Source organism: Talpa occidentalis, unplaced genomic scaffold (assembly GCF_014898055.3).
Source record: "Talpa occidentalis isolate TD23 unplaced genomic scaffold, MPIMG_talOcc4v2.1, whole genome shotgun sequence".
Classification (NCBI taxonomy): domain Eukaryota; kingdom Metazoa; phylum Chordata; class Mammalia; order Eulipotyphla; family Talpidae; genus Talpa; species Talpa occidentalis.
This window is the reverse complement of record NW_026555331.1, coordinates 31,028,564-31,042,766: the sequence shown is the minus strand read 5'-3', so window position 1 is coordinate 31,042,766 and position 14,203 is coordinate 31,028,564. Positions and strand designations below refer to the sequence as shown.

General features: G+C 33.4%; 1 protein-coding gene across 2 annotated transcripts in view; it reads right to left on the bottom strand.

Moving 5' to 3' along the window:
• Positions 1–14,203, bottom strand: part of FBXO43 (F-box protein 43) — a 60,165-nt gene that overhangs the window by 44,936 nt on the left and 1,026 nt on the right. Inside the window, exons 2-5 of one of the 2 annotated variants that reach the window (XM_054692073.1) lie at positions 10,984–12,452; positions 8,419–8,521; positions 4,392–4,595; positions 1,759–1,809 (exon numbers count right to left, since the gene is read on the bottom strand). In XM_054692073.1, the coding sequence (XP_054548048.1) occupies positions 1,759–1,809; positions 4,392–4,595; positions 8,419–8,521; positions 10,984–12,443 (1,818 nt within the window). In that variant the 5' untranslated portion in view covers positions 12,444–12,452. Of the gene's footprint in view, positions 1–1,758; positions 1,810–3,796; positions 4,290–4,391; positions 4,596–8,418; positions 8,522–10,983; positions 12,453–14,203 lie in introns of those variants that run through there. The other variant, XM_037503244.2, reaches the window with a different exon arrangement.

Sequence of the window (14,203 nt, the reverse complement as noted above, 5' to 3'; positions counted from 1 at the left end):
TACAATTGCAAACGCCCCATTCTGAACCCAATCCCTCCCCTCCCGCCCCCCACCCCCAAAAAGTGTCTCTGGTTCATAGTTTTTTGTTGATTTTGATTTTCACTTTCTTATATTCATTTTCCTGGTCCCTTATTTAAGTTTTCTAGATTCCTGCTATGAGTGAGACCATCCGGTATTTTCTTTTTCTTTTTGGCTTATTTCGCTGAGCATGATCCCTTCCAGTGCCATCCATGTTGCTGCAAATTGCATGTGTTTATCTTTTTTGAATGCTGAGTAATATTCCATGGTATATATGTACCACATCTTCTTGATCCAGTCATCTATTTTTGGGCATTTGGGTTGTTTCCAAAGCTTAGCTATTGTAAACAGTGCTGCTATAAACATAGGAGTGCAGGTGCTCTTTGGAATTGATGTTTCTGTGTCCTTTGGGTAAATACCTAGGAGTGGAATTGCTGGATCATATGGAAGCTCTATGTTTAGTAGGTCCAGAAATCTCCACACAGCTCTCCATAGTGGTTGGACCAGTTTGCACTCCCACCAACAGTGCACAAGAGTTCCTTTTTCTCCACATCCTCGCCAACATTTGTTGTTGCTTGTTTTTTTAATATGTGCCATTCTCACTGGTGTGAGATGGTATCTCATGGTAGTTTTGATTTGCATTTCCCTGATTACAAGTGATGTTGAACATTTTTTCATATGTCTGTTGGCCATTTGCATTTCCTCTTCAGAGAAGTTTCTTTTTAGCTCTTCTGCCCATTTTTTGACTGGATTATTTCTTTGTTGTTGCTGAGTCTCATCAGCTCTTTGCAGATTTTTGTGATCAGTCCTTTATCATTAGTGTTGGGTGCAAAAATGTTCTCCCAGTTGGTGGGGTTTCTCTTTGTTTTTGTTATTGTCTCTTTTGCTGTGCAGAAGCTCTTTAATTTGATGTAGTCCCAGCTGTTTATCTTTCTCTTCACTATCACTGCTTTGGGTGATGTGTCTGTAAAGATGTCTTTGATGTGCAAATCCCGTAGTGTTTCGCCTATATTTCCTTCTATGTATTTTATGGTTTCAGGTCTTATGTCTAGTTCTTTAATCCATTTTGAGTTGATTTTTGTGTATGGTGTGAGGTAGTGGTCAAGCTTCATTCTTTTGCATGTAGCGACCCAGTTTCCAGCACCATTTATTGAACAAACTTTCTTTGCTCCAATGCATATTCTTTGCTCCTTTGTCAAAGATTAGTTGACCATAAATCTGTGGGTTTATTTCTGGATTTTCTATTCGATTCCATTGGTCTGTATGTCTGTTCTTGTTCCAATACCATGCAGTTTTGATGATTATGGCTTTGTAGTATAGTTTGAAGTCTGGGAGTGTGATGCCTCCATTTCCTTCTTTTTTTTTCAGTAGAGCTTTGGCTATTCGGGGTTTTTGGTGATTCCATATGAATTTCATCAATAATAACACTAAAGGTTTTAAGAGTAATTTTACACTACATCGTCTCAGTTTCCTTTACTCTAGATAAAGGAAATAAGCTCAGAATAAATAAGTGGTTGCATAAGGACACAGCTAGTAAGTGGTTCAGGAGCTTCTTCTTTCACTCTACCTAGTTATAAGCTAGTTAAAAGGACGAGTACACCAAATTCACCAATTACATCTTTAAAAGCTATTTAAGAAAATCTTTAGATCCCACTTTTTTTGTATGGAATAAAGCATTAATTAATGAAATTAAACATTAAGAGATTAGCAAATTATTAAGTTAGAATTGTAATAGCTTACCTGGATAAAAATTACTAGTAGAATTGGTAGGAGTGTAGACTGGTCTAGCTTCTATGGAAAACAAAATAGGTTTCTTAAAATAGTAAAAACAGACCTACTATACAATCCAGCAACTCCACTCCTCAAAGAATGCAAACACACGAATTCAAACAGATATGTGTTCATTGCAACACTACTTACAATAGCCGACTTATGGGAAAAAACAATTGTCCAACAACAGATAAATGGATAACGATGTGGTATGTATGTACAATGGAATATTACTCAGCTATTTTTTAAAAAGATAAAAATGTGCTATTAGTGACAACATGGATAACATGAATGGAAATAGAAGGGACTGTGCTATATGCATTAAGTCAGAAGGAAGGAGACAAAGATTAGATGATTTTACATATGTGAAATATAAAGAAAGCAAAGGAACAGACTTAACTACACCAAAACAAATCCAAGAAATCTGACTGCAGAATTGAGGCCACCAGAAGGGGAGGTGAGGATAGAGAACAAAGATGGAAGAGACCCAATGGACTATGATGGAGGATCATTGGTATTGTGGTGGTTTAGGTGTAGTGTAACAGACATCTGAAGAGATGGAAATTTATATCCTTAAATCATATACAGTGTTAAAAATAATGTTTATATTAAATAATATTAAAAATAATTTAGTATCTAAAAAATTACTAGTATCCCCCTCCCAAATCTATTCATTCAATACGTACTTATTGAGTACCTTCTACTTACCTGCCACTAGGCTAGGTGCGAGAGATACAATTGTGTTTAAATCAAATATGATACAGTTCAGGTCTTCAAAGAGCTTATGGTCTTATGGGGAAATAAAAGTAAACAAGCAATTTCAATAATATGAACTAAGTGGCCCAAACTAAGGAAGTATAGGATGCTATGAGAGCATACAACTAGGGTAGCTGTTCCAATATATTATAAGAATATATAATAATTTATAATAATTAGAATAATATTGACTATTTTCTGGATAGCTGGAGTCTTCATTTAATAAAGTTCTTCATGAATTCCATTTGATTTACTTCTAGTAAACTTACCTACTTCTTGGCCTCATTATACATATAAAACTTACCAATGAGAAACTTACTTTGTGAATTTCTACTCTGATCTTTTTTCAGAAAGCTTTATGATAAAATCACTAAAATATGTGGAATTAAGTCCTTATACTATGTCATTCATACCATTAGTTCATAATATTCAAATCCTAATTAAAACCAGAAATATAAAAAATTTGAACTTCCATTGTTAACAGTACCTGCAGTAGAGAAGAACACATATATATTGTTGATTTCTAAAACTAAGCATGGTAAAATCTAGTTCTTCAACACCAGAGTGAAAGACATATACACATTTGAGTTACCTAAACATAAGCAGAGAAAATATAGAATTATCTTCAAATTCCCCCTGGTTTTGCTAACCTGTTCAACAACAGAAATTCCACCTTTCTTGCTGCTATTTTACAAATGGAACATGCAACTGCAAGTCATTATTTGAAAGAGAGACATTATAAACAATTTATTTTTCTTATTACAAAAACACATCTTTCCAACCATCCCAAATTTGTCACAGTGTTGGTGCCCAGGAAATATTAAACAAATGAAACCAGCAATTGTAGCCCTGGAAATTTAAAAGTACTTATATGAAATGTGTAATTTAAAAGGGGGGTTTATTAACTGACTTAGACTTCCATTGTGAATAACCACAGACATTTAATAACTTACTTTTATGTCTTCTTAATTATCAAAATTAGGTAAGTTCTATTTAACCATAAGTCTGTCCAAATATTACACTTATAAATTAAGAGAAAGTGTTAAATAGGAGAGTAAATTTTGAAAGAATTTTATTTATATTTCATTTCAGTCAAATGTTCTTTCCAAATCTATAAGACCATCTGTCTCAGTTTCAAAGTTTTAAATATTATTTGGAAAACTGTTATTAAAAAGAGACTGAAAAACATTTCAACATAGTGATAAAGTGGACAATTTTAAAATGTTACATAAAACAGTTAAATACATATATATAACAACAAAAATTCTTTATTTAAAAATACAAGGTTATTAAAAAGGGTAAAAATGACAGTAAAATCTTTTCAAAACTCACTTTAAAGAAAACATACAATGACATGAATTATCATATGCACAAAGTAGGAAATAATCATCATCTGTCATTAATGGGAATATTTGCATGCTCTCACAATATTCATAATTTTAAGTTAGACAAAGTAAATATTGGAGGGGAATGCTTCTTTTATATTTAAAGTCTCTTTAGAGGCGTTTTAAATTCTGCTTACTCTGGGCACTTCCTGGAAGAGCATCTTTTCTATTTCTTGGCTTTGCTGCTCCTCTACTACATTCTTCAGACCCATGGTAAGCACACAAACATAACACACAAAAGTCAAAACCACAGGCTGTCCGGCTACACAGTCCCCTTTTCTTATATGGCTGGTATTTAGCAGGGGATTGGCACCGTGGGCAAGGTTTTAATGCTTCATCAATAAAAAGTGTTTTGGCAACCTGCAGTGAAAGCATACACATATCTTGCAGTTTCATATAGAGAATCACTTTATTTCAAACTCTGCAAATATTTACTTCTAATAACTTATGATAAATACTCACCTTAACATATTCTTCCTGTTTACTATTTAAGAGGGTCACAGAAGAGCTTGCTATAGGTGTCAAGACTTCCCCCCAAGGAGAAAATGTTGAAACTTGTTCTTTCTGAGAACCCGGAGTCCTAGCCTGAGCTTGCACAGATCTTAAAGCTGATCGATTTAAAAGATGGAGCCGAGTAGCAGCATCCGCAACATTTAATATAGTTCCCTGTGATGAAAGATAAGGTCACTAGTACATATTGTTCCAGGACAGTTTTCTGATGCTCAGGTATTTAAATGTGTGGAAATGTGTGTACACTCCTAGAATTTTTTTCCTAAAACATTCTGTGTTAGAAATGTTTCCTCATCTCACATTTAAAAATCAAATATAAAAAAATTAAAAAAACACATGCCAGCTTTTAAAAATGTTTGTATGATTAGTTATTTTTCCTTATATAGAATGGGTCAGTAAACAGTTCCTGAAAAGAGTCAAACAATAACTATTTTATACTTTGTGGGCCAGATAGTTAGAGCTATTCAAATGTCATTTTAGCAAAAGCAGCTGTAGAGAACATGTGAATGAAAAAGCAGGTCTATGTTCCACTAAAACCTACTTTAAAAGCATAGGTAACAGACTGGGATTGGAATAGCCTGGAGCAGCCAACACATTTTAATTGAAGGTCTATGAAGAGGTGTTTTTTTTTTTAAGTGTTATACGATACCATAGAATTCTCTGAAGGTTTCTACCTTAGCCACATGTCAGAAGAAGAATAGGCCTGAGCAGGCCATAAACACAATTAATTTGGCTGGTTTTTGCAAACAACAAATACTTGCCATACTTGGAAATACTTGGATTATTTTGACACCTAAGCTTTAAACAACTTGACATTTTAAAAGGAGGGAAAAAATCTCTCATCTGAACTGGATTTCTACACTATTTAAATATCTAGCCAAGAAGTATGAATAATCCATATAGTCCTCTATTTTGTTAAGTTTAGTAGTAGGGAAAAACAGTAAGTTGTCTGTTTTTGTTTTTTTTTTTACAAATTGGTATTCTTATCACTCATCAAAATGAAATATACTGTGGGTGAATTTCCTTATGTGTACAACTGTAATTATGTTTCCTCTCCCTAGGTAGTCCCCCTTTGCCACAACTGGTCCCTAATAATGGGGAGAATTAAAACATGAGAAATTATAATAGGGCAAGTACAGGAAATGAAATAGGCAAATTGGTCATGAAAAATTATGTCATTAACATTTTAAGAACATGCAAAAGTGTAATGGATGAATACTGATTTTCAGAAATAGAATGAATAAAGTTGAAATTACTCAAGGACTCTTTTTATATTACATTTCTATAAATGATTTGCATCCTAGACCACAAGCTCATGACTCAAAAGCACAATGAGAGAAAATACCCACTGGATTTGGATGCAGTTGGTAAACACAATGATTGTTCATGCACCAAAAAAAGATTTTGTTGAAGCAAATTCCAGCGACAGAAGAAACATTCATCATTTAACAGATACTAATAGAATACCTGAAAGTGCCAAGTGAATAAAGCAGTCTAATTCCTGTATTCCTAAAGCTACTCTCTGAATAATACAAGGCAAAGATTCAACAAAGGTACATGTCCACAAGTGTGAATATCTTTCACAACACAGTCATCATCACTAGAAAATATTTCAAGGTGAGATTGGGGTCATTTCATGGTTGTTCATTTCTATGGTGAACAGTGAAGAATACAGTATATTAACAAAATTCAATGTAAAGGTTGTGGTATTGCAGTTAAATGTTCATCTCACTGCTGCAAAGAAAAACAGAAAAAATTGAAATCCTACTATACATAGTTGGTCTGTACCATCTAAGTTTTACACACATAGAGCTTTCATTGTAAGCCTATACACGTGTGAAGAAACTATCAAACAAGTTTGTTTTATAATTTTTCTGTTTGCTTGATGATACATTAGAATAGTTTGGGTAGAGATCAATTCACATTGGAATAGGAGGGCAAAGGGTACCGGGAAGGATGTCTCTGAGGGAAAAAAAGGAGCAGATAGAATACCTGATTTGTTTGGACTTACACAGGGGAGGTTTTCAATTCTGGTGGACAATAGGAGATGAATCAGGGATCTATATAGAGGAACACTAAGCCAAAAATAAATAAATAAATACATAAATAATAAACAAATAAATAAAAAAAAAAGCTGGGCAATTATTACCTATGAGGGTGGGGAGGGATTATACCTTATATTAAACAAGGTATAATCATAGTGTACTGCATTACAGCTATCAAAAAGTCAAAATAATAAAGTTATCAAACTAATAATATCAATACACTCTGAATATGTCAGCACCTATTTCTTCTGATTCACTCCCAAATGATGATATATAGTTTAAAGGCATTCAGAGGGAAATGGGTAGATTGGTAGTGGTCGCAGTGGTAAGAGGTTAGAGAACTAACCTAGCCGTTCTGTAGAAAAACACGAAATAATAAATTCATGGTATTTAGAAATATGGAGTAAAGACTAGAAGAGACCACGGCAGAGCTGAAAGTGATAGTCTGATGGCAAGAATCAAGAGTAGGAAGAGGTAGAGCAGGAGAATGTTTATTTTATTATAATCCTCATAGTCCAATTAAATTTTTTAATCATATGCTTTCGTTGCTTTGAAAAAACTTTAAAAGCATGTCAAAATAAGAAAAAAGTTAAAGTACGTTCCTTAAGAAACAAGGTTTTTGGAAAGCGGTGCTTAGGAAATGGGCACAGATTATTTTATCTGGAATTACCTGAAAGATTGCTAGCACAGCCATATTTCTGCCTTACAGGATATATGTAGTAAAGTACATAAAGCTAGAAAGTTTAATTAATTGGTGCTTGCTAAGAACAATGGTTTTTAAGTTTGTCTTTTGCATGTAGGGTAACATTCTTAAAAGATAAGAAGGCAATTGAATCTTTGCTATTATAAGCTCCCAGAATCAGCAGCTGCAGCAGTAAGTAGTGACTGGGAATTGTGAAGTTTTGTAAAAAAGTAAAACTTTTTTTCTAAGTAAACTAGAAAGTCAACATTTCATTGACAGCAGTCCTTAATATTTCATTTTAATGAGAAACCCATCAATCTTTTCATCTGGGTACTCATATTTGTTTATGCCAGGCTTCATCTCAATTACTACATTTAGTCAAGTGAGCAATTTACTTATAATGTTATAAAATAATTTCTACTAGACAAGAATAAGGGAAGAATAAGGGTTGGTAATGGCACCTAAGGAAGGTCTAAAAGTTGAATATACAATCAAATACGGGTGCCAGTGTCATCAGATGTTAAACAAAGCAGTGTCGCTGGGAAGAATAATCAGCTTCTGTAGGACTTTTCTTGTAATTCAAAGCTAGATCTCAAATTTTCAAGAAAGTACAAGTTTAAAAAGTTTTACCAGTGTTAACCTGAGATATTCTCTCACCTCTAGACCTTCACATATACTGTGGCCTCTGCTGAAACACTTTCCTGGCTAACTACTAATTCCATGCAGGTCTCAAGTTGAGAAGCTTTTTTCTGAGAAGCCTCCTATTGATTCCCACATATCACACATTCCTTTAAATGTTCCAAGGGAACTTACTCTGGGTTTCACCTAACATACCTGTATTGCAATTAATTGATTGTCTGTTATTACCCACAAAGTATGAGCTCCAAGAGAGCAGGGACCAATTTTAACATGTTCACCATTGTAATGAGTTGCATGCAATATCCACTCAAAAGACTGGCTAGAAAATGCTATAAGAATATCTTGTTATGAATAAGATCCAGCATATCATTGGTATTCAAATGCTTCTAACATAACAAAATACTTAAAAACAACAAGATCCAACAAGATGTTCTTGATGTTAGTTTATTCTATTTATGGACTAGGTAGAAAAGGAGTTTGGGAAAAATAAAGAATGAATATTATTAAATGGAAATAGTTAAAATTAGCAGGAAAACCAAATTAGCTTGGCCAGAAATACGAAATTGTTTGGTATTTATGCAAGTCCATCTTAGAAAAGTATTGTATACATTACCTCAGAATCTGTTTTCAGCTGTGTCATATATAATTTCCTCTTCTTATTTGCTTTTTTATCTTGAACAATAATTTCACGCCAATTTCTACTCACTTTCCAAACACTACAACAAAAAGATCAGTTCTTGTGTTGTACATATTCCACAAGATTAATATTTTTGCATATGGTAATTAATAAGAAAAACTTGTTTTGAAAAATCTTGGGCAATAAAGTTAATCTAAAAGTTTACATTAAAATATGACTTGATCTATCTCATTTCATGTTGTTTTACTATATGAAAGGATTCCTATTAAAATAGTAAATATATGCCAGTATTTAATGATTGACTAATACCTTATAAATGGTTAAGGAAAACAATTTCATGTAAAGCAAATGAATCCACTAGGAAATTAAGAGAATTTATCTTCAATTGTGACACTAAGATAAAAATTTGGAACACTATATTCATTCAGTAAATGATTATCAGCTATAGTGCAAGAGATTTTTTTTATTAATTTCTCCTATTTCTGTATTTAACAAATCTCAGTCATTTCAATTAGATAATCATAAGAACAGTCAATCCTTCATTGGAACTACTAAGTGATAAATAATAAACATAATTGGGTAGCAACAAAGCTCCTATTTTACACACCAAAGTTAATGAGAATGCAGCGGCTAAAGAAAAAGCACAATTTGTTTTCAGGGACTACTTATCAGTAAATTTTGACTACATTAGTTATTAAAGAAAAGGTAGTTGTTTGTTAATCTAGCTATTTTTAATTACTCTAAGTTTAACAAATCATACATGGGGAAAAAAGTCAAAGGTTGAAAACAAAAAGTTATTTGTTATGAGGGCCCCAGGTAATAATTGACTTGTCAACACTACCATTCTTACAGCTTCCATGGCCACTTCACTTGCCACTGCCTATGCAAAAACTGATATATTCCTTATATCAGGAAGATGGAGAGTAATAAAGTCACCCAGTAAAGGGGATGAATAATATAATGTAGTACTTGTCACAGCTATTGCAACTGACCATAATCTCTCACATTATCAGGAATAAGCACTACTGACATTATACATAGATTCTGCAACACAAATACTATAAATCTTTAGGGGTAGGTAGGAAAGGTAATTACTGAAATATAATTGAATATCAACTGTGCCACTAATGAGCACCCAAAAGTATCATCGAAGTTTTAACTGATCCATATCCAAATGCTCCAGCATATAAAAATAAAGTTCCTATATCTGTTAGGTCCTTAATTTTTTATACAAATATTTTATCTTATGTAAACATTTTTAAGGCAAATACAGGTAGCTGTACTAATATTTTATTATCATACTTGGATTACCCCAAATATAGTCCCAATTAAGTCTATTCTGAAAGACTTAAAACTTAATAAAAGTCTGTGGGGAGACATTGGATAGTCAGAGATCTGAACTGCAGACCTGTCCCTAGAATGTCTTCCTATTTCCTAGAGCAACTTTTGGCAGGTCATTTACTAACTCTGTAGCTCAGTTTCCTCATCTGCAAAATACATGAAGGGATTAGATATCTCAGAAAGCTTTCAGTTATGAAATTCTAGAATTCTGTGCAATTAATTTGGGGGGAGAGGTGAAAAAAGACTTTAGCTGAAGTAGTGGCCATACAAACAGCAAGGACTTTTGAGTCAAACTCTTGACACATATTTATCAAAAACAACAACAAAGAAGAAGTTCTCTAACTCTCTGGCAATTCCTCTCCTAATATCCCCTTGCAAAAATCCTGTTCCATGGGGTCTCCCTCCATCCTGCTCATGGCATCCCCAGGAGTCTTATCTTCTGATAGTTCTGAAACTACCCCAAATTGCCAAAATGAACAGTTTCAATTTAGTCTTTGTAACCCCAGTTCCCACCTCAATCTCAATGTCTTAACTTCTCTTTAATTATGTAGCAATTCTCAATATACTGAAATTTCTATGACCATAAATTCTTCAGTTTTTAATTCCTTGAAATATCCCAAAGTAATTAATTCCACTGTTGTGTTATCAATGAAAATAAAACAAGCTACAGCCTTTTGATCTCTGGAAGGACAAACTATAAAATGAAAGCTAACAATTGTTCTTGGATTCTAGAATTTAAATAACGAAATGGTATCCTTTGTGTTGTCATTTCTTAGCACCGTAATGATTTACATTATTTCTGGTCAGGTAGTAAATTAATAAAATTTGAAGTCTGACAGCACGATATAAACTATTTATTACATCATTAAATCATAAAAAAAAATTTCCATGGAACATGACCTTCTGTCTTGAAAATTTTTTAAGTTCAACTTTTAGAAACTCTCTTCCCAAATGGTGACATGAACTTTATCTAAAAGATGACTATATTGTTGCTTCTACAACAGGTTTTTAAATAGAAGGTACTGTACTAGTAGTCCCTATTTGGAAGCTCAGAAAGCCACTTTTGATAAAGTCTAAGATAATCAAAGATATAGGTAATATAACAAAAAAAGGATGACTATTCAACTCATAGAAAAGCTTTACAACTTAAAAAAAAGTGACAAAAGGTGCTTTTATTTCAGTTAAAAAATTATTTCTTACCTGCATAAGCTTTCTGCAGTCAAGGAATCTAAAACCATAGCAAGAACATGCTTTAAGTTTCTATATTTTAATTCTGTTAAGATGTCCAATTTTTCTATACCCATTTTCTTGCCAATCAGTCCTGCAAGTACACACTGCAATATGGCTATTTCCCCCCCATCCCTTTCTTCTAGGAATTCATGTGCACCATTTTGCTGTAATCTTTTCCTTTTGCTTTTCATAAAGAGCTCATGCACTAATTGCAAGGCTGGAGTTTTTGATAAATTCTTAAAGCTTAAAATCAAATCCCCACTCTTATCACTGCTCAGTTGACTCTCTGAGATGTCTGAAGAAGCTGCTGGTGTTGCTTCAAGGTCAGAGTGGATGGCCTGCTTTTCCTCCTCTGTCTCGGATTGTGAGCCTTGCTCCCGAAGAGTGGACAATCTTCTCCACCTTCTAAGACGCCTTGACTTTTTTATGGTGTTCCCCACTTTGAGAGTGCCCTTCTGTTTCTGAAATAGTTCTTGAAAAGAACCCTCATGGTCAGAGAGGAAATCTGATTTATCCAAGAAAAGTGAGTTAAAACCACTGTCTTCAGGTGTTGAAATACCAGTTCTCACTTCACTTGAAGAAGACAAACCTTCACTAGCATTAAATTTAATGTTTGCTACAAGATTATTTATTGGAGTCACAAATATGTCCTCATCTGTTCCACAAGTAGTTTCACTAACAGAGGAGTCCAGGAGTTCAGGATATGCATTCTCATTGTTAACACACAGACTGCTATCACTAAATTCATGTGTGATAGAGTCTTTAAAACTATTGCCCTGAATAGGAGAAATACATTCAACTTCAAAAAGGCTACAGTCATCTTTGGGATCATCAACTGTGGAAGTCTTCTGCTGAGAAAAATTAAGTCTCAATTTTCGACTGCTGGAAGTTGCTGCTTCTGTTTTCAAAGTGCCAGCAACTAAAGGACTAAAATTACTTTGCCTTGGAGAACCTGAAGTATGGCTTGGAGTAATTTTTTCTAAGTGGAGTACATGACTCACACTACTTGCTGGAGAACTATTTCGTGATTCAAAGTCCCCAGTTAGAAGAGGGAAAGATATGTCCAATCTTCTGCGCAATAAACATTTTTTCCTACTGACTTTAGGAGTTTCACAAAGTTCTGGGGATTTACCTCTTTCCTTCCTCAGGAAGACAAATCTGTGTTTTTGAGTGGATGACTCTAAAGGATGTGTTAAGTCCAGACTGGAAGTTTCAGAATGCTCATAAATTAATGTTGGGTCTCTTTCCTTCTTTCCCAAAATTTCTGTATTTGTATTATCAAAACTGTAAGATTTCAACAACTCACTGTAGTCATTCTCTTGAAATGAAGATGTGGAACAAAAATCTCTGGAGTACTTGAAATTGACAGCAGAAAAGTCCAAGTCATTTCCTTCTCCAGTGCAAGCTTGACTTGAACACCTTTCTGACATCTTCAAAAGCTGTTTTTACAAAGCAAAAACAAACTTTATTCTTTCTTTGAAATGAATAGCCTGGAAACTTAACAAAATACATCATCTTCTATGAGTATAGATAATAATGGAAAATTTTATGGCAATAAAAAAGTTACTTAAAACAAATCTCTACAATATATTCAATGGGTACCTTGCTTCAAACAACTTTGACATCATAAAAATAAATTTCAGATTATAAAAATTCACAGATAACTAGGCATAGTTCTAAGCAGCATACACAAACATTTTCTTAAACTAGACTTGAGGAAAAAATCTGGCAGCATCATTTTTAGATGATTTTATTACCTTTTGATTTTAACAGCACTAAGGTACAAAATTGCAGTTTTAACATTCAAGCTTATTTGTACTGGCCTATATCTAGTCAAATGGGTGCTTCCTTTCAAAGTTCTGGGATGTAAATAAAGTTGCTTACAAAAAATCCTATATGCTTATTTTTGAACAGGCTTTTAGGAAATGTGCCAAATGAATGCTGTCACTTACTTTAAACAAAATTTGACTAAGCAACTTCAAGATAATGTTATTTATATTTATAACACAGGCCTGTCTCAGAAATTAAGTTCCCAAGACTACTCACTAGATTTAAAGTCCTGGGCTTATACCCTTGCAAAGACTCTTTAGCTTATTGATAAATTACTAATACATTCTTCTTGAGCTATCCAAAATGAACACTATCCAGTAAATACAGGGTTATTTCAAACCTAGTAAATTATACTCATCCATGCCTCATTTTGTAAATATTTTGAGACAAAAGGTCCAGTTGGAGGATTGAACTGACAAATAACAGGCAATTATTTGTAGGATACCCACATTTTGTAATAGTCTTACAACTGCAAATTCATATCAATTACTTAAACATGTTACTCAATAATTACATTTGCCAGGAATGACACCAGGAAAGTAGTTTACTTCTTAACTTTTCAACAGTATCATCATATTACTTCTATTTAGAAACTTGAATTAAACACGAACACAAAGGAAACTAAAGTTATGGTTTCTGATTTTTCTTCAAAAGCCACGATTATTCAAAAGCCACTAAGAAAACTGCCCTTCTTTCAAACTTACTAAATATGTGATTTTTACTCTAGTTATAAAGATCTGGGGAAGACAAATTTTTGTGGCTATAAAGGGAAAGTAATTTAGTTATGCTTGATTACATCAGTTAAATATATGAGTGAATGACCTTTTTTAAAATAACAAACAGCTGCTACTCCAACCACAAAACAATATAAATTCTTTCTGGCATAATAAATGGTCATTAGAAAATTATTACTCCTGGATGAAGTAAGAGCTTTTCAACTCTTTAAATCTATATATATTTTTGGTGAATTTCACAGTTCGGTTCAGATGTGGAGCCTATCAAATGTGGGAATTATTGCTCTATTCTGTACATGCTCACCAAAATAATCAAAATCAAAGTTGGTAATTTGTATATTCTAAAACAATTTTAATTTCAAAATATTAGGTTATTTAGAATGCATTTTCAAATTATACTGTCACTCAGGAATGTCATCGTCCCCTTCTCCCTCCACATTTGTATTAAGTAACAATTTTCACTCGTCATTTGGTAAAAATTTGTCAAGGGAGTCCTTTAAAAAGTTTAAAAAAATAAAACTATTCTGCTACTTCGCCATTAGGTGTCCCACTCTCCTAGAACACGGGAAACTGAGAGGCAAAATATTGGAAACAAAGCGAGGAATGCATTCATTCTCTCCCCCTAA